Below are 21992 nucleotides of genomic sequence, written 5' to 3'. Positions count from 1 at the left end.
AGTAACCACATAACAAGATATCAATATTCATAAAGAGATTTTTATGAGTAAGGTTGTTATTATTATCTTCATAAAAATCCGTATCTTTAAATATTTGTCTGAGAAAACGGAAGCCTGATAAGATTTTGTTCTTCTTAAGTTTCCTTGTTTGGACTGGTTGTGAAATTTAGATTTTTTTCTAATGGTGTATTTCAATTTAAATTTAAGAGTCCTCAACATTTAAAATTATCTTATGATTTCTTTATAAAGGCTTAGGGTATTTAGGTTTGAAATAGCCACCCTGTAAACAATATCAAAAATGAAACCATTGTTTTTTGATTAGCTTTTTTCTGAAGCATGACTTGCTATGCAAATATATACTAGTTTCCAATAGTATTTATTAAGTAAAGGAATTACAATTCTTACTCACCAGATGCCAAGGCTACCACTGTCATGAAAGAGATCGTTAAAATAAAGACGACAAGGTTACTTCGATTCATGTTTCATTAAAGGTTGCTTACTGCCTTCATCTCCTTTGGAGATTGTGCTCAATCGTTTAATAGACCTTGTAATTTTATAATAATAATAAATCAATAGCATGTATTTGCATTAAATATTGAACAATATTTAATATTTATCAAACAATATATTTATCTAAGAATAAGTCATACTCATAAATTTTATATTCCTTAAAAAATCTATATGAACCACCAAGTTCAAAGCTATAATCTTTCAGGACTAACTTTTCATTTTTTCCGCAATCAAACTTTGATACTGGAAACTGCCTAAGAAATTCAATTATTTAGCAAAGAGTGGCCTGGCATATCATGAATATTTTATTACTTTTCTAATCGAGCCTTCACTCTGGTTTACTCAAACAGCAGACTGTATATTCTCGTATGTCACTTTTGAGAAATTAGATATTTCAAAACTAGTCCAATTTCGCTGTTGTTTGCTTTTATTCAGCTTTCTTGAGCATGATCATTACTGGTTGTTAAAATCAAGCCCTTCAGAATGTGCAAAACCTCCAGGTTACACTGGTGTAAGATGAGTCACTGATTATAATCTACTTCAAGTATCTGGTTAGTATGGTAGCCAGTAGCCAGTGCTTTCCTGCAAAGTGCGCCCTATTTTTAACATTTTCCCTTTCATTATTATATCATCCTAAAGATGTAGCTACGCATCATTGGTTATCACTATGTCTGCTGACCTTGAAAATGACCTTGAGATCTCACTTCTGTACTGCCATAAAGGATTGAGTTCTATTGATTACTGATTCACCATTAACTCTCAATATTGACAGCTAGTCTAAAAAGAAGGCCAAAGTTTACTTAAGTATACAAGAAAATCGAAAAAAGCATTTACATTAATGAATAAGTTATAAGTAATGAATGAAGCTTCGCTTGGTGAGGCTTGAGAGTCTAAGAAAGGCAAAGTCAGCAATAGTCATTCCTGACATAATGGAGTATATTATTTTACATACGATACAAACAGGAAATGTAAAATTATCGTAACTCTCAGCGGAAAATATTTGATAGATTATGTACAAAGGTCAGATGAGTAATTTCATATAATAATATAAACAGTTTTCTTGTGTTCAACTCGCACCATTAAATTACTCAAGTCTCTCCTTGCCAGTGACTTAGCATGGGTTCCTAGTCATCGACGAGCAACGGATGAAGCGGAAGCGAGGACAGTAGATGAGTTTGAAGGAGGTGTAACAGGGGAACGCATCGTCAAGCCAGTATACCATTTATAAAAGAAGTGCGATGCCAGAGCTATTCCTGTTAATCCTATTACTATTACTAATAGTCCAGAGATGATTGCTGCCTTCTTTCTGCATTTTCTTTTAGTTCTAGATATTCCCATTTCAGTAGAAGAAACTAAAAAGATTTAATGACATTCGAGTAAGGCGATCTTTCCTTGAATATAGCGGCATTCAAGCTCAGTGAGACAGAGACTCAAGGTAACACTGGGATAAGAGTTTTTCTCTAGTCATATTCTGACTAGTCTAATAAGTGGAATGACAAATGACTATAATGTCTTTTGATGATACTTTAATATAAAATCGCATCAATATAGTTATATTCTTATCTATTTTAATTTAGTATTTTGAAATCTAAAAAAAACTATTGCATTTTCACTAAAAAAAATTTCACTGAAGTAGCAATAAATTGTTTGCTAGAAATTATCTACTTTCTGAAGTTATAATAATGTTTTTAGCAAACCTAGTCGGTAGATTGAAAAGATGCTATTTGCATAGTGAAATGGTCATTTTTTCATGTTGACTACTCTATGATAAAGGGCTTCATGGTTGACAACTCTATGTTGGACAGCTTTACGAATGGCAGCTTTACGTTAAACAGGCTTATGCTGAACAGCTGTACTTTGGACAACTCTATGATAGACAGCCCAATGTTGGACAAATCCATGTAAGAATATCTATTTTGGACAGCTCTATGTTGGGCAGCTACATGTCGGACGGCTTCATGTAGGACAGCTCTATTCTGGACAGCTCTATTCTGGACATCTCCATATTGAACAGCTGTATGATGGAGAGCCTTATGTTGGACAACTCTATGATGAACAGCTCTATGTTGGATAGCTCTATTTTGAACAACTTTAAAATGGACATCCTTATGTTGAACAGCTCTATATTAGATAACTCCATGTTGAACAGCTCTATGTTGAACATGTCTATGTTGAACAGCTCTCTTAATGTATATGAAACTATTCTTATTGTTTATTTAGGGTAGTTCTATGTTGTAAGAACAGTCTTCATCAGCCTTATGTTGGAAAGCTCTATTATGGACAACTTTATGCACTGTAGTGTTACAGTTTTAGGAACTCATATAATATGGACTTAGTTAAATATTAGCTACCTAATAAAAAGCAAATACTAGTCACACATAATCAATCATCCATGGTCTGCAATGGTACCAAGTGAATGAGTCTTAAAGCACTTCTGTTTGCTGCAGACATGAATTTTTAAATTGTATGTTGCAAACCATGTAGAAAGGCTAATCGAAATGATAATTTTGAGACATAAATGTTATGCTACTGTTAGCTGACAATCGTTTTAAAGCAAGTCTTAGCTTAGCTTAGGTCAGGTAACTGGGTAGACTGGGTATTTGACAAGAGGTTTATTGCTTTGCATCTATGTCATGGTAAAAGATAGCAACTTTCATTCCAAGGCTAAATGTACTATTGCAACACTAATGAGAATTTTAAAGCTCTAGCACTTTGAAAACCAAAGCAATAAAAATAAAGATGTCGAAAAATTGTTAGTTTTAAAAGATGATGCGAAGGAACAGCTGTCTTTTGAAATCTTTATGTTTCTAAGGCTATAACAAATTATACATCACACCATTTCAATCCTTAGACAACACACCACAACTTACCGGCAATAAGTAGAGGGATGATGCCAAGAAGGCAGTTAACTAAAATAGTCATCACAACTATCGGCCACATGCAACGATAGCCACCATCGCACCGGCTTCCTCTCGGTTGAGAATTCGGTTTCTTCCTTCCCTCAGAACTTGCGCTCATCCGATCCCAAGGTTCTTTAACAACATTGATGTTCATTTTAACTTTTTATATATGGGGCACAAGTTTGTAAACTTGACACAAGTGGTAAGACATAAACATACAAAGGGATAAACAACTTAGCTATCACATTCCAGCGTAACGCTAACAATAGCGCAATCGTGTGATTATACATGTACAGTTGGGCAATTGTCACAAGTTTTTGATGGGTGTGTTGCATCGTTGCATAGTTAATCAAAAAATTTAAAAAAATAATTAATCTGATGCATCAGAGACAGGTTAAAAATTGCATTGATCAAAAAAGCAGGTTTTAACTCAATTTTTTATAATTCTGTGAGCTCAACACTGCGAGTGCTTCCATGTCGAAATAAAAAACATTTTATAGTAAAATTTTAAAAATAAAATTAAAAAAATAATTTAAAATAATTTGATTATAAATTTTTAAACAAGTGCTGATAAACACGAAAAAATTGTAATCAGTAATTGTAATTGCAGACAGTTATAAGTGACAAAATTCTAAAATCATGCTACTCAGCAGTGCCTGAATTACACAGTACTTAGCAGCAATCAGCCTTAGCTGATGATGATGATGATAAGCCATTCGCAAGCATCAGCAATTGCAACCTATTGACGCTAGACCAACAGTTAATGAAATGGCAATAAGCCTAGTTCGATCGCTGCTGGAGAGACGCTGTAAAACATACCCTCATTATCAAAAATGTACCTAGCTCAAGCAATTGCTTAGGTAGCCCTTAACAAGTTAACAAAAATTAATGCTTTGGCTGATTTTCAAGTTGTGCTTTGTACCCCAAGCCTGTTCAAAATGAAAAAACTGTACATGGCCATGGTTATGCAATCCTACCTGGTAACAACAAAAAACACTCTAGTATGCATAAAACTTTTTGCTAGTGAACTCATTCAGGTATGCTTTAAATCGATGTCTACGTTCTTAAGTTTTCTGATGTTTGGGGTCATCAATCCCCCATCAATCTATCACTGTAGGCACTGTATTATCTGTCTGGTTTGTAAAAATGGTAGGAAGCACTACTTTTCCCAGACTAATCATTGTTATTTGTGAATGCTATAAAATATTCTCAAGTCTCTTAAAAACTAAACTAGCTTTTTAATGTTTTGTCAACATAATTAATTGTCCATCTGTAATAGATAAGCAAAAACAGGTATGTAAGTTGGTTGTCTTCCCATGACATTCAAACGCCCGTGCGCATTTTATCGGTGATTAACCTGGTTAGCGCAGTAGCTAATTGTCAGCATTCCTTCATTGTATAGTACATACGCGACGGGCTACCCGATTTACATCGTTGGTTGCAAAAAACTTCGACTAAATCGTTACAACCGGAAACACATGGACTAAACCCTAAACGCGTAATATTGCGAATATTTCAACATAACACTTAAAATCTAAACCAATAACGTAAAATAATGACTGCCAAAACGTTTTCACGCTTGCCTTATAATCTTCCGCAACTTCAAAATCTTATTAAAAGAGACCCTGGGTCATATAAAGAAGAGGTAATCCGCACAGTTAATGCTAACTGTCATTTCTGCAACCCTAAACTTTATCATCGGTGCTGATTTTATGTTGTAGGCCTATAGAGTTCACATTAATATTAATGTTTTGTTTTTTTTGGATATAGTTTCAGCAACAATTCAGACATTATCAATCAAGTGTGGAGATCTTTCAACTCAACCCTTCTCAGTTTAACAAAACGCTGTCAGAACTTATAATGTTTCTCGGGCAGGTATGTTTAGTTTCTATTTTAGCTCCTGTGACTTTATTTTTCATTACAAGTTGTATTTCCCAGTCTTAGTACTTTTAAACTTTGGAAGTTGTTAGCAACTATGAATCAAGATAGGCTGAATGCTATTCAAGCAATGAGTGTTTTTGAGTTATTTGTTAACTATTGAGGAGTAGATTTGCCAAAGTAAAGGAAATAGCATCAATTTTTCCTTCTATTTTTTACTTTTACTTCAGTCGTTTGTTTACCTTTTAGGTGTCACAGTGTTACAAGGAGGAACTCTTAGATTATCCCAAGGAATTAGTTGGTATGCTTCGAAGGTATTCGACACAACTAGACCCTGAAATGAGAGTGGTACGTTTTGCACTGTCATAGGCTATATAGCTACATATATTGCCATTTTTCTTGTTAAAAGACAAGAAAAATGACAATGTGTTTGTTATTGTCTAAACATAGTTTTTAAAAAATTTAGCTTGATTAATTAGTTTTTTTGTCAAAAACTTGACATGTATTGGTTGGTGTTGTAGCAATAGTTGCATGATCTTTAGGTTTGTTAGTTCCATTTCTTTTGTTTCTTCACCTTCGCTTGCATAAAAGTGCTCAATATTAAAGTAAAGCAATGTAAAATTAAATAAGATAAAAGTTTAAGTCAAGTTTAAAACACTTTTATTACTAGTAGTTTCATATTGAAAAGCAATAATCATCAGATAAAATTGCCAGCAATTTTATCTGAGGATTATTGCTTTGCAATATAAAACTGCAAATAATAAAATTTGTTTTAGGTTTGACTTGAACTTTCATCGTATTTAATTTTATATATTTAAATATATCTATAAATATATCTATATGTATAATTATTATATGTATAAATATATCTACGTATAAATATATATAAATTTATATGATTATATTTATATACCCATTAAGTTATTAGTGTGCTATGCTACAGGGAATGTGCAAGACGTTGATACTGCTGAGAAACAGGAAGCTGGTCGAGCCACTTCTTGTACTGGAACTCTTCTTTGAGCTCTTTCGCTGTCGGGATAAGACTTTAAGGAAGTTTTTGTACGCCTATATCGTCAACGACATTAAAAATGTCAACTCAAAACACAAAGACCTTAGACTTAACAAGGTCAGAGTAATGCCACAGCAAAGTTTTATGACTTTGTTGACAAATAAATATTTTGCACATTTGTAGATGATTGGAGTGAAGCTAAATCTCTGCAGTTATATTTGTGATTTCATTTTGAGATCCACAATTTGTAGTATTTCAGCGGAGTTCATTACATTTATCAACACTTTTCTGTTTGCTGATCTGCCTTTTTAAGACAAAAAAAGTTTGATATGTCAATTTGTGGACAGTGCAAAACTAGCAACTTAAAATCAACTGATCTATATAGAGCGTGCTACTTACTTTTCCTAAATTGAATATTCAAATAAAGCAACTACAAGGATATTCAGATAAAGCAACTGAAACTTGTGCTATGCTTTATGGGTATGTGTTTTGCAGGTTCTTCAAAACTTTATCTTTGCAATGCTCAGGGATAGCAACTCCCTCGCCGCTAAGATGTCTCTGGTAAGCAGATAACTTTTTGCAGTATGGCCACGAAGTAGGCCCTTTTGCAGTAGCCCCTGTAGCCCTCTTTGCCACGAAGTAGGCCCTGATCATACATCTAAGAAGATACCTTCTTTTTTGTACTAAAACACTGTGTCATAGACCCTAGGCGCACTGTGTCATAGACACTGGGCACACTGTGTCATAGACCCTAGGCGCACTGTGTCATAGACACTGGGCACACTGTGTCATAGATCCTAGGCGTACTGTGTCATAGACACTGGGCACACTGTGTCATAGACCCTAGGCGCACTGTGTCATAGACACTGGGAACACTGTGTCATAGACCCTAGGTGCACTGTGTCATAGACACTGGGCACATTGTGTCATAGACCCTGGGCGTACTGTGTCGTAGACACTGGGCGCACTGTGTCTTAGAACATAATAGAATTAGACCATGTAATAGAACATTATGGAAATTCTGTAGTTTGTACTTAATCTATAAAGCGAAACATATTTTTATGATGTATTTTAAAACATATGTGAAATATAACTAAGGCAAACGCGTGTACCAAGAGATGTCACCTCATGAAGCGAAAACACCAAAACTGGCCTCCTAAGAAGCGCTCAATGTCTAGTTGTTCTGCAATCGCATTTGCCTTTAGTCGAATGGTGACAGTCGTGACGCTCTTTCTGATTGTTCGCTGTTCCACAACCCACTGATCCAGTTGATCTTTTAGCCCTGACCACCTTGCTTTGTTGCTGCGAAAGCTTAATTTAGTCTTTGCATTTCACTTTCTTGTTTTCCCCACTTTCTGGACTCGTGAGCATTAAATTGTCTCGCAGCTGCTCAATTATTATTTTTAGCTGCATATTCGATAGTCTGCAGTTTGAACTGAGCCTCGCAAGCATGCCGCTTTACCGATGGCATTTTAGGGGGTTGCTCAAACAAGTCAGTAATAAGTAGCAGCGCATCTCTACTGTATACTTAGCAGGAGTTTTAGTTGTTTTAGCAGAAAATGGTCCACGGGGTGATGACCATAGTGCACTTACCAAAGGCACACACCAGATTTTGAAACTCAGTCCACACACGGAGCACACTGTATTAAAGGATACCCAGTCAATTTTTAAGAAATTGTTGAGCTTGTAAGTGTGCCCTGTGATGCGATAAATAAGGTACCCGTTGATTGACTATTCACACTCTGAAGTAATCCAGCCATCATCACCCTGTTGATATTTTGACATTCATTCTGGTTCGAGCGCCACTGACCCACTTTTGACATTTGTTAAACTCTTTGCAGGATGTGATGGTCGAGCTGTACCGAAGGGATGTCTGGCATGACGTGAAGACGGTGAATGTAATCAGTACGGCTCTGTTTAATAAGGTCCCAAAAATCTCTGTCGCTGCCCTCAAGTTCTTTGTAGGACGAGATGAGTCGAATGAACAGGAAGATAGTGATGAGGATGAGGAGACAGTAAGTTGCCGAGTCATTGGTGGGGGGGGGGGGGCGGAGAAGGCTTCATGTTTGTAGCGGTTGCTTGACATTTGTGAGTAATTTCTCTAAGACTGAGTATGTCTGCTTAGCGTACTGTAAAAGGGGCTGTGTGTGTTTCTAAGAGTAATTTTGCCCAAACAGTGATTTTGGCCGGACATGTCTGAGTTTATTAGCAAAGAAACCTAGACGACTGGAGACATGTCCAGTTGCAGAGAGTAATTCATAGTTGAATATCATTCCTGTCACCAGTGACCTTTTGTGGGAATTGAACCCCCACCCATTGTCTGCAAGACAAGCGTTCTAGGCTACGGTGGCAGTGTTTGCTTGGCTTATCCTTCTGTTAAAGTAGAAATTGAATGCAAATACGCCTTGTCTCTTACAGATGATAGATTGATAGTCTAGCAAGCATTGATGTCTGCGTATCAGTGTTAGTTTTACTGTTGTCATTCAAGTATTGAGTAGATCTGTAAGGTTGTGTTTCTTGGGATTGTTGTTGAGCGCTCCATGATCACCCTCTAGGGTAAACATGAAAGATATATAGTACTTTTCAGACTATTAGTCACTACTTTTGTCCGATGTTTTGAGCCATGCGGCTTATTTAGAGGCTGCGGCTATTTTGTAGTTTTTTCTTTCACCGCTAGGTCGCATTAACCGGAATCTCCGGTTAGTGCGCATCTAGCGGTGAAAAAAAAAGAAATTGTCTAACGGTACTGTTTCGTTAGGCACTGGGTTAAAAAGCGGAACAGTGCCTAATGGCACTGTCCCGTTTTAACCAGCAAAGTTATTGCCATGTTAAAAAGCACCGTCTTGAGTTCTGTGGCCTATACAAAGGTGCGGCCTATGTATTGTTTTATTATCTTTTTTTTAAATAAAGCAGATGCAGCTTATATAGGTGGGCTTTTAATAGTCCGAAAAGTACGGTATATATTCGTGATATCGATATTTACATGTGATTGCATGCTGTTCAAAGATGTCAAAACTACTGATTTCTTAAAGGCAAACTGGACAAACTCCATGTTTACCCGGAGGCAGAAAGTCGACAATAGTTGCCAAATAAGATCTCAAGCTCCCTTGTATCTGTGGAAGTATCAGATACATAAGTATATACACGTGTATCAGTGTCACCGATGTCTGCTTTAGAAAAAAGATCACCAAGAGACTGTTGATCACCTGAGGTTGGCTCAAAAAGTTGGCAAACACAGTAAGAAAAAAGAGAAGAGATTAAAAAAAGTAACTAAGGAGCTCTCCAAATTGAAAAAGAAAAAGAAATCGGAATCCTTCAATTTCAGCGCCCTTCATCTACTCCATGACCCCCAGGGTATTTTTCGTTGGCTTGATCATTCAGTATATGTCATTTGCACCTGCTGTTTCTGCAAATGCTACTGCTTATCATCACACCTTATGTTTTCTAAGTAACCCTTTTATCGCTAGTTGAAGTTAGAATAGCTAGAATTGTGTTATTTGATTGGTCGGTTTTTGTAAGTAGAGCATACTACCAACATCTTGGTAGTAGCATACTACCAAAACTGTTCATACTACACTGTTCATGCTCCTGTTACTGCATGATCAACTCTTTCGCAACTGACTAACTTTCATGCGATTTACCTTTAGGCACCAGTCATTTATCAGGAAATTTCTATAATTTGAGTTGCTACTACCTGAGACTTAATTGAGATAAATTATCCATTCAACTTTCAAAATAACCAGCCAAGTCGCCTCTTTCAAATGGTTTAAAATTCAGATAAAAACTTAATATTACATGTACTTACATGTAGACTTCTGTCACAAAGAAGGCAGTTTTAGAAAATGGCCGATTTTTAAAAACCTTTCCATTCTGAAACCAAGTTAGAACTTTCACGCTAACAATGATGCATTATAACTAATTCAGCTAAAATTATTGTTTTATTACTTAAAATACAAAGATACGAGTATTATTTATATATAAAGCAGTTAGTCATGAACATGAAAATCATGGAACTCTAATCTCAAACATTTCCTCGCTAGTATCATCCTTCAAACCACAACATAGCAAATATACATGCCAGTATATCTCAAATAAACTGGCATAAACTTGTTTCAATTAGTAAAAATAACTCCTATAACTCTTTTCTTGACTTTTCGGACTTTATAGACAGCTTTAAGAATCAATACGATCATATCGAAGGTGAATAATAGCTTTAGTCTCACCGTGACTCCCTACCTAGAAAGTTCATTTTTATTCGACTGTAGCAAATCTAATCCGCAAAATTAAAAGTTAATAATAGCTTTGAAACATTAAAAATAATTTATTAATTTGATTTATGCAGTCTTTCACAGTCTTACCACGCCTGAATCTGCATATTCACTTCTAGAGTTGAAAAAAAATTAAGTCGCCATGATGTTTTTCGGTTTAGGTAGGCGTCGATATGGGTTTAGTATTTTGGTTATAACTATTGCTCGAGGTATTATGAAGGAATAGTTGTAAGTTTTTCTGATTAGCCAGAAAGTTTTCTACATAACAAATCAAAAATTTACTTCTATAACTTAGAAATAACTTTACATTTAATGGGTAAATTGGCAAGGCGAGATAACTCGCGTTGATTACCTAGCCATTATCAACAGTCGTGAGTTTACTCGCGATGGTTGTGAATGAGTTAAACAGAAATAAATGGGCAGATTCTCATGGTATATTCTAGTGCATACCCTAGCTGTGTGTACACTAGCTGTGTATACCCTAGCTGTGTGTACACAGCTAGTGAACACACAGCTGGTGTACACACAGCTTGAGTACACACAGCTAGTGTACACTAGCTGTGTGTACACTAACTGTTTGTACAGTAGCTGTGTGTACACTAGCTTTGTGTACTCAAGCTGTGTGTACACTAGCTGTGTGTTCACTAGCTGTGTGTACTCAAGCTGTGTGTACACTAGCTGTGTGTATTCTAGCTTTGTGTACACTAGCTGTGTGTTCACTAGCTGTGTGTACACTAGCTGAAAACCGTGCAAGTTTTGCCAAAATTTTAATTCGATGGATGTTAACATTGGCAAGAAATCTTTGTTTTTCATTCACACGGTCTCGAAAAATTAGTCACAGGAAAGTTTCTCTTGTGGCCAGTTTCCTTGTAGCAAAAGTTTGGTTTCACTTCGCAAGTGTAATGCGGTGATAAACAATAGAACTAAGAGATGTGTTTGCTCTGTCGGCATTGTGGGTTGGTCGGAGTGCTCGCTAGCAACACAATTTGATTGTTTAGTAACCAATAGCTGGTTATGTGCTAGTCGTCACACAGCTTCAGAAACATTTGTATCATAGCAATTTTCTGTCCTGGTTTTATGCTGACGTTAGCAATTCTGTTATTTGTCACTCAAGAACTGCCGCTAAAGGAAAATATTAACTTGGTACTGTAGATGCTCCTACGACGTGAATAATTTGTTTCGGGAACTTTCTTGTTATTTGTATTTTACGTTGTGTGAACAGTAAAATACATGTAAATTGCCTAATCCATTCCAAGATCTTTCCAAATCCACCCCTTTGTACTTTCGAACCGAAAAAAAATTGGCTTGACTTTTTTATTTAACGGCTATACGGTAACTGTAGCGTCAGTTTGTATCGACAACTTCTCTCTTTTTTCTCATCACTTTCACTTGGTTTATAGTCCATGATTGCGGTAATTTTACACTAAGTTAAGTACACACCTTGAATTTCAATTTACTTTGATTTTTTGTCATTTCTCTCTAGACAGCAAGGTCTATTCTGCAAAGCAAAAATAATAAGGTATATTATTAATAATAATAATGATATTTTTAAGGCGAACTATGAAATTCTCATTATTCAAATCGAATTTGAAAACTTGCGCTGACTTGACACTTCATGTTATATGAAGCCTTTTTATATAGTATGAAACAAAAACTTTATATAAATAATTGTGGAATTTACTTTATAGGAGCGTTTGTTGTATATGGAAGTTTGACTGTATGATTTATAGCAGAGGAATTTTTGAATATTCCCCATTCTGTTCATCAGAGGAGCTTTAATATGACCTGTTATTTAAGAATAGCATAGCGTCGAGTGTAGATAAAGATTATTAGCGCATTAAAATTATGATATTTTTGCTCATTTCTGTTTAATGACGGATACAACAGGGAATAATCTTAAAGGTTTACTCGCAACAAAATTCACATTACAGCTACGGCGTTTTCGTGATGACAACTATTAACTGTTCTTTTTTGAGCTTTTAAGAGCTTGTAATCACATTTCCACATATTTTGCACCTACAACACAACAGAGTAAGACATGGTGAATCTTTGAATACCAAATAACTGTGATGTGAATTTTGTTGCAATTCAACCTTTAACGGCACAATACCGTGTAGTAACCACAGTATCTTGGCTTCCACCACAATATTTGAAAATCAAGATATGTTTAGCTGAAATGCTGCATATACCATATCTACCTTGTGTGAAAATAGATTCTTACAGAGTAATTTGTTTGAAAACTGAGTTTTTATTATATTACCATGGTATTTCCTGCTCGTTGCAAAGGCATATCTTCAGGTTAACCTGACAGTTCCGGAAGTGATAGATACTGAGAACTGGGTCACCTCTTCTATACCATACGCTCGACCAAAGCGTACATCGCTAATATGCAAGTAAGTCATTGTCGATTTCCGACAGACAGCGAGCCATTTCCTGCTTGGTAATTGGTCAATTCCATTTTTAGACCTGGCGGAGAAGTTGTTCAAACACGTCGAAGGTCTTCATGAGAAGTTTGAAGTGAAACTACTCTACTTAAATCTTGTCTCTCGTCTGATTGGAGTACATGAGGTTTGCTATCATCCTTATTGGCTACATTAGATTAAATCACAGAGTATACAATCTTTAGGCCATAATAATAATAGAATCTATTAAACCTTATGCTTTGCACGATTGTCATTATAACATAGTTTAAGATCGACTTGTGCCATATGCAGTGTAACGATAGTTTACAGCAGACCGTCCCACAAGTAAATAATCCGTTCTGAGAACATTCACATTGTAGGGATTTTATGTTATACAAACAATAGAATATACATAAATTATCAAATATTAAAAATACATAAAATATTAAAATATGCGTAAATTATCCAATCAGCTACAAAGTCTTCCCATACTCAATCCTTTGGATCTTCCAAATGAAAAAAATTAACACAACTTTTTTATTTATGAGTATACAGTAACTGTGGTATTATTGGTTTGTATCAACAACTTTTCTATTTTGTTGTTATCACCTCCACTTGGTTTAGGGTTTATGATTACGGTAATATATTGAAGTACGGCAAGAGAGGAAATGATACTTTTAAGGTTGGCTATGGGACTCTCATTATCCAAATCGATTTTGAAAATTTGCAGTGACTTGATGCTTTGCGTTTTATGGAATTTCTTATACAATACAAAACAACAATTACATAAATTCTTTACGTTGCGTGTAATTCACTAATAAAAGGTTTATGCCATAGGAGCATCTATTGTATTATGCCTTTGTGGCTAGATCAATATTTCCTTATCATCTCTTTGTTTATGCCAGAAGAATTTCAAGAGGTGTCTTAGGAGGTGAAAGTTCAACAAGCTTATTCTCTAATCATTAATTAATATTTGGTTTTTGTGAAAACAAAGTTTGCACGTACCTCCCTTGACTCTTCAAGGGTGTCTAAGGTGTTCAAGGATGTTCTTGTGTCCTTTTGCTGCTGTCTAAGCTTCACAAACACTCCTCATCGAGGACAGAGTTTGGTGTTGAAAATCCAGTGATTATATGACTTTGTCGCTGAATGAGCACCCGTATACACGTTATACACGTATAGTCGTATAGACAAAGGTTTGCAAATAAAATGAAAAAAAGCATGCTAGGTTAAATAACTCGAAGAGTATATACATGTAGTAATGCATATTGCATGTTTGTTTAATATATATATATATTACTAATATAGTATTTTGACAATTTAACTAATTTGTTTAACTTTTTCAAAAGTTTGAGTTGTTTATAAAAAAGGACCGCCTGTGAAAGCACGCATATAGCTATTAAGTTGACATCTCTTAGTCTTGTTAGGGCACCTAATAATCAAAGGTTTTTGCATGTTTCCTTATTACATTTGAGAAAACCTGCCATGAAAATTTAATAATATCTCAATTTGCTGGCTTTCGAAATGTTGCTATAGCAATATCGTAAACATATCGGTAAACAGCAGCACTGATTACTGATTCAGGTTCCTTAGCGGTGTGAATCCAAAAAAACAATAACGTGATAACAACACTCCATCTTTTTGTTTGTAATATGGTTTGTTTATGTGACAAAGATTTAACGATAATAAACCAAGCCCAACAAGAACCTCAGACATTAATACAACAGCCTGGTAATAATCGCTGCACATAGAGTTGTTTTACTGTTGGTTTGTCCTGCTCTGCTTGCTGTATTTAAACATGCAGAACAATTGAACATTATTTCCCTCAAGTCCGTAAGTTTGAAGTTATCTAACTTGAAGTTTGCAACCAATTTTGCAAAATGTGTTGACTTTTTTGCTGTCACATCTCTATTACAGGTCTGTCATTATCAATGCTGCTATTGATCAGTGTTGCCACCCACTGTAACATACGATATGCATCTTAAATTTTTAATTTCAGAGGTTACATAATGTAGATGCGATGACACGCCTACATGATACTATTATCAACAATTATACAATTGTTTTCCTTTTCCAGGCTCGATTAATGTCCCATAAATTATAGACGTTTATAGCTAAACGTGGGTACAGTTGTGAAGAGTGCAATTTATACATGTTGAACTCTTGTTCTGTTGTACTTTTGCGTGTTTTACTAGCCTAATATATGTATATACTCTGGAAGTGATACCTCTGGTGTGGCTGGCAACAGTTTGTGATATTGTTATAGTTCCATTTTGTTTAATATTATTGTTTACAGCTGCTGGTGCTAAACTTCTACCCATACATGCAGAGGTTCCTCAAGCCTCATCAGAGGGATGTCACAAAGATGCTACTTTATATGGCGCAGGCCAGCCACGCTCTTGTTCCTCCCGAGGTAGGACTCTGTTTTCATCTTCTCGTTAAGTTGTTGAAAGCACAAATAAAAAACCACTAAAAATGTCGTTTTTCTCATTCTTTGTTGAATGAAACTTTGCTTATATAGGATAAGCTTTGTCCAATTTTATGGATGGCTGACAAAGATATTTTGTGTCCAAAATTATTTTGAAAGGTTAAGTAACTTGCGGGCAGAGGTTGTCTCTACTAAATATTGTGAAGTGTGCCAGTATTATTCCTTCTTTATTTATTATAATAGCTTGTGGACAAATCTTAAATGCCATAAACAGCAGTGGTGGTAATGTTAGCTTTGTGATCACCATATAAGGTATGTCCAATGAGCTCTATTATCATTTTAATCTCATAAGATGATTCTTTCTGCATTCAGTGGAACCTCTTCGACAGTCTCGCATTGTTCCCTATAGATTCTCGAGTCAGTCCTTATGACGATAGCTAACAACTTCATCACAGAGCGAAACTCGTCTGAAGTAATGACTGTTGGATTAAATGCGGTGCGAGAGATCTGCGCACGAGCCCCTCTCTGTATGACTGAAACACTCCTACAGGACCTCGCGCAATACAAGACTAACAAGGACAAAGGTTGGCACTTCCTAATGTGTGTTGTTTAAAGCTGTACTCATCGTTATAAAGCGCTGTTTGCCTGTTTGATGGAGTATTCCCAGCCATTTGTCAATCTGCATTTTAGTTTCCAGAACACAGTATTGAAGTTAGCTTTTTCAAGTTTATATGCAAATTCTATACTTGGTAGAGTTCAGATTCATACGAAAACCTACACATAAAAACTACTGTATAAACTGTAGGAAGTCAAACTTAACTTTAGCACAGAAACTTTGATGAGTGCCAAAAGACAGAAAGCATTAGGCAGCGAAGTAAAACTGTCAACTCTATACTTATTATTCAAAAACAGTTTAAAGGTTGGTTCACAATATATCGCCGTATCTCAACGTTGATGCCGCAATACTTCGGTGATTGTCGATGATGACGATGTTCACACTATCACAAACCTATCTACTGTATAATCTAATCTAATAAACCTATCTACTGTATAATCTAATCTAATGAGCCTATCTACTGTATAATCTAATAAACCTATCTACTGTATAATCTAATCTAATGAGCCTATCTACTGTATAATCTAATTTAATAAGCCTATCTATTGTATAATCTAATCTAGCAAACCTATCTACTGTATAATCTAATCTAATAAGCCTATCTACTGTATAATCTAATCTCGTAAACCTATCTACTGTACAACCTAATCTAGTAAACCTATCTACTGTATAATCTAATCTAGTAAACCTATCTACTGTATAATCTAATTTAGTAAACCTATCTACTGTATAGTCTAAAAAGTCTATCCACTGTATAATCTAATAAGCCTATCTACTGTATAATCTAATCTAGTAAACCTATCTACTGTATAATCTAATCCAGTAAACCTATCTACTGTATAATCTAATCTAGTAAACCTATCTAGTACCTAAAATATTTTAAATAATTACAAGTTAGCCTAATTTTGCTTAACTAGCAGATCCCTTGCAATAAGAATTTACCAATCAAATGAAATGTATTGAAAAGTTAACAATTTAGCCGATACAGAGAGAGTGCAACTCCACAAAATATTTGAATACTCCGAGCCGAATGACCTGACTACCAACTGAATGTGACCTAATAGTCAAGTTTCAAACGTGTTTTAGTCGTTTTAAGCATTTTCTTTAGAAGTAGACAAAACTATATATTGTTTTGAACTTTTTTAGAACAATTGTTCTAACAGTTTAAGTGGCGACTTCTGCAAGCATTTACATTTCATACGGAGGCCACGGCGTTTGCCATCTGCATTTCTATATATTCACTTGTCTTTGAAAGCTTGAGATAAACTGGGTGTAAACAACAATGAGCACAAGGAAAATATTTCTCTTTTTCACTTGTTTGTCTGTAATTCCGCTCAAGAACTTGTACAATATTCTTCCAGCAAGATTCAGTGCCAAAGATACAACAATTATATATATTTGAATAAATCTTTAGTATTCACTTTTCCATACAGATAGTAGAAGCGATTTGTCTAACAACAGAAGTAGTAGTGATAGTAGAAGTGATTTGTCTAACAACAGAAGTAGTAGTGATAGTAGAAGTGATTTGTCTAACAACGCATACATACACCAGTTTGCTTGTAGGAGTGCACATGGCTGCCAGATCCGTTATAGCACTGTTCAGGGCCTTGAATCCGACCATGTTACACAAAAAGGACAGGGTAGGTTCTGTGACTAAAGGCATGATTTTGACTTGTTGCTAGTTTTCATTATCAACAACATTTTGGTCCAGTATTTTTGGATTAAAGAGTAGCCCTTAATCTGTAATCATGAGTTGAATGCTCAGCTGTTTTGGTATCGGGAGTGAAATGTTGTGAGCGTTAGCATGTGATTTTACAAGCTAGTGAACCCTCGGCTAACCTTGGAACCCTTTCACATGTTGGCTAGCCTTAGGCCTGCTATTTTTACTTACGCTCACACTGTTCTCCTTCTTTATGTTAGGGGAAGCCTACAGGGATAGAACCTGAGGGAATATCGGAATATGCAGATCTCACTGGAAAGGACCATATATCAGGGGCAGAGGTCCTTGACCCAGATGATAACGGAGAGTCGGAGGATGATGGCTGGGAAACTGACAGCGAGGAAGAGGAAGATGATGGCGATGGAGAGTGGATAGATGTAAATCATTCGAGTGACGAGGAAGTGCAGGTAAGTCTGCATGTTGTCCGACTCTGCTTAAAGTGCTGAATGAAACATATTGTCAGAGACACACGGTTCAAACACAAGTGTTGTCCAGTCAACAACAGCTAGTGATGATCAGACTTGACGCTTAGAGAAATTGAGGATAGACATGTTTGTCAAAGCTGTAGTCAGCTTGTGTCTCACAGTAACAATTCGGACAGGAAATAATGTCCATTGGTCCTGCAAGTCATGTATTGAGTTGAATTGTATTTTTGATGTAACTGCATATGATCGCTCAATGACATGACAATTGTTCTCTATGTTCGATTTTGTAACGCCACATCTATAGTAGTCTCGTACACTACATTTCCATTTTGTGGATGATGCGGATTTGGAGTTGTGCACACATGGAGTTACCATGCCATATTTTTTCAAGGTACATTCACACGTTACTGATTAAGATGATCACTCTGTTAAAAGAGATTAGGATTTTTATGCCAGAGATAATAGCAGTGAGTTCCAAACTGTTCAAATCGAAATACGAACAGTTGAAGTGTGGAAATTTTTTAAAATGGAGTAGCTACTACAGCATTGTCATGCGCATCATCTGCAAATGCCATTTCTATCTTGCACAAGTATGAAACATTCGGTAAAAATTTGCACTACAAATTTGCACTGTGTCTCGTACACTACATTTCCATTTTGTGGATGATGCGGATTTGGAGTTGTGCACACATGGAGTTACCATGCCATATTTTTTCAAGGTACATTCACACGTTACTGATTAAGATGATCACTCTGTTAAAAGAGATTAGGATTTTTATGCCAGAGATAATAGCAGTGAGTTCCAAACTGTTCAAATCGAAATACGAACAGTTGAAGTGTGGAAATTTTTTAAAATGGAGTAGCTACTACAGCATTGTCATGCGCATCATCTGCAAATGCCATTTCTATCTTGCACAAGTATGAAACATTCGGTAAAAATTTGCGAGTGACAAAACTCGTTTGACTTGCCGATTTTTGCTGCGTCCATCTTGTGTAAGTTGCCAACTTACGGATTAATCGTGTCATGTAGACGTAGTAGTAAAAGCGATAAGGCAGTAGGATGCATGCAACAATCTGTCTAAACGTAATCATCGTAGGAAGAAAAGGACAAGCTGGAAAAGATGACGGGAGAAGAACGGGTTGAAAAGGCCAGGGCCATCACTCAGTCAAGGATTCTCACACAAGAAGACTTTGCCAAAATTAAGCGAGCCCAACTCGCCAAGAAGGCTGGCATTAGGGAAAGACGAGGGATGAAGAGAAAGGCCGATAAAGCCATTAGCGAAGAGGAGACAACTACTGAACAAGGGTGAGAAGTTACCTATGTACTTTTCATACATATATTAAGTGAGTACTATAGATATATTTGTATCGTTGTGTAAATGACATTTGTTGTATTGGAAGTCTTTGAAAAGCTGCCTGTTTTTTAAAGTGGATGCCACAAAGTCGGTTATGTGTTTTTGAAACTGTCCTATGAAATGAGTGAACCCTTGCGCAATTCTGTTTTGTATTTCAGAGAGATTTTGCCTTATGCTTCAATTGGTTTCACTCACAAGAAACAGAAAGCGGATAAAGCAGGGAAAATGGCTTTAGCTCAGGTATAGTTAAGTCAGTCCAAAGCACGCACTTCAGCTGCTCAGTTTAATCCTTGCACTTGACAATGCTTGCTGGCACGGTTCAAAACTCTTATCTGTTTAGGAAGGAAAGCAAGATCGAGGCAAGTATGGGCATCGTGAGCACAATCCAGAGGCAGGAGTTACCAATAAGGTGAAGAAAAAACAGAAAAACTTTCAGATGGTTAAACACAAGCTGCAGAAGAAAAGCAAAAGGTCATTCAGAGATAAACAGGCAGGTTTACTTTCCACCTAAAATCTAACATGTTCACATTTAGACGACATGATACATGCTTTTCTGTTATCAGTTTCTGTTACAAATTTGCTCACTTCAACAAACCCCGATGTTAGTCAGATTACCTGCATTTACCCAAGCCTTTTTAAGGCATAGCCGCAAACAAAATATTCACACTCATGATTTTTGACATCCTAAACATACATTTTAATCCTCTTGCCAATTAGCTTCCAGCTGTCATTAGTTTTGTATTAATGATGTTGGGCAATAGCATGCAAATGTGAATTAGTATGTCCAATCGAACCAAGTTAAAAACTTTGTGGTTCAACTAATCCTTATTCCGCATTTAAACAGTCAAGAATTATCAAAGCTAAACAAGACATTTGAGTTACTGTTGTAATATGATAGCTTTTTAAAAGAGTATTACTGAAGTCGTGTAAAGGTGCTAAATCAAAATTTGCTAGTTTATTGAAAGTTTTAAGGTAAACACTAATTATTCTTGTTAATTTTGAAAATTTTATGTGATGGGTTTGGTGATTCTCTCATATGGTAATATTTCCACCGGCCAAGTGCAATTTCCATTGTCACAAGGACATGGCAACTGAACACTACATGAATTCATACATGACATTTTGCACATTTCGTGTTGTCGGAAGTGACCGTGTTACTAACTTTTGATGTCTATTGCACTGCTATTCGTTAGGTGTAGTCGGATTTATGAAATGTGCTGACACTTATTGAAAACTTTATGGACTTTTGCAGCTAGGAAGCATGAGCTGTTGTGTACGTTTGTAAAAACTGCCAACCAATCAGGATGATTTTGTGAAGAATGTTTGAAAATACTTTTTGCAAATGTCGAAGGAGTGGTCTTCATTGTATCATTATACAATACGTGTTTACTGCATCTTTTGGTCCAAATTCCTTTTATTACCAAAAACTTAATTATTTTAAATAACGTCTTTTTTCATGTTGTGTAACGATGTTTCTGTTTGAGCAGAATGTCTTTTTAATCCTGTACGTGTTGCCAATATTTGTGCGGTTACAATTTTTGTTATAACGTGTAATCAGCAAGGTAATGGAGACAGTATATTTGACGCTTTTTCATTGTAGTAGCACGTAAATCTTAATCGTGCATCTAACTTGCTCTTTACAGATGTCAATGAAGAAATCACTTCTTAAGAGAGGTAGAAAGTGATGCCCAGGATGGAGGTGCATGAGCAGACATGGATTTTATTCAATCCTCCATCTATTCTGTGGAGTGAGAAGGTGCATTTAAGGACTGAAGAACAGCTATACTTAATTTCATATTTCATCGACGATATTAGGAACGATTCCATTTTTCAGTTTTAAAATTAACTTAATCTTTGAATTTTTAAATTATGAATGTTGGTGAACTAGTCACAGGCCATCTGTATGAAGACCTGTCAACTAGATTTGTAAACGCAAAACTTGGCTGAGCCTATCACTGCTGCTATCCATAGCAAGTTGCGTATTCCTCAGTATTTGATAGCCATCGATGAATTATTGATTTCACCTAACACTCATCATAGGTTTCCTCCTCTTTTATTTATAACATTACATTGGCCTGTCCAAGCAAATAAAAAGTTATTTGCGAATGAGGTAACTCGGGGTAAATACCAGTAACGCTACACAAGAGTGATGAAATCCTTTGTTGAGAAATTGGCTATAAAGGTTGGTTCACACTATATCTCCGTATCTCGGTGGTGATTCCACAATACTTCCATGATCGCCAATGATAGCAATGTTCACACTCTCACAAACCCATCCACATTTGTGATAGTGTATAGCATCAGGAAATACTCAGTGACGTACTTGTGTTCTCAATTGTCTTTTCAAATTTTCGCAAAGAAATCTTTGTTTTCGCGTGCTGAAATCAAAAACTAGTCCCGCAGTGATTATCATCAACGGATATGAATAGATCACGCCACCCGCAACCGCGAATTACCATCGCCGAAATGGTTCATATTTGAAAG

General features: G+C 36.0%; 1 protein-coding gene across 1 annotated transcript; it reads left to right on the top strand.

The window, feature by feature from the left end:
* The first annotated feature begins 4916 nt into the window (after positions 1–4916).
* On the top strand, positions 4917–21617 carry LOC137405601 (protein SDA1 homolog). Its single transcript, XM_068091917.1, has 16 exons — positions 4917–5055; positions 5181–5285; positions 5538–5636; positions 6232–6414; positions 6793–6858; positions 8139–8312; positions 9474–9651; positions 13030–13133; positions 15261–15377; positions 15802–15976; positions 17572–17648; positions 17929–18135; positions 19251–19459; positions 19667–19748; positions 19849–19998; positions 21152–21617. The coding sequence occupies exons 1-16, from the start codon at positions 4966–4968 to the stop codon at positions 21191–21193; spliced, it is 2058 nt and encodes a 685-aa protein (XP_067948018.1). The 5' UTR covers positions 4917–4965; the 3' UTR covers positions 21194–21617.
* The last annotated feature ends 375 nt before the right edge of the window (positions 21618–21992 follow it).

Source organism: Watersipora subatra, chromosome 10 (assembly GCF_963576615.1).
Source record: "Watersipora subatra chromosome 10, tzWatSuba1.1, whole genome shotgun sequence".
Lineage (NCBI taxonomy): Eukaryota > Metazoa > Bryozoa > Gymnolaemata > Cheilostomatida > Watersiporidae > Watersipora > Watersipora subatra.
The sequence above is the reverse complement of the archived record's forward strand: the minus strand, read 5'-3'. Positions and strand labels throughout refer to the sequence as shown.

Excerpts from the sequence above, each read along its gene's own strand:
- LOC137405601 (XM_068091917.1), top strand. The coding sequence starts at position 4,966 with ATGACTGCCAAAACGTTTTCACGCTTGCCTTATAATCTTCCGCAACTT. Across the intron at positions 8,313-9,473 it reads GTGATGAGGATGAGGAGACA|AAAAAAGATCACCAAGAGAC; the intron begins GTAAGTTGCCGA and ends TGTCTGCTTTAG. Across the intron at positions 15,378-15,801 it reads ACGCTCTTGTTCCTCCCGAG|ATTCTCGAGTCAGTCCTTAT; the intron begins GTAGGACTCTGT and ends TGTTCCCTATAG.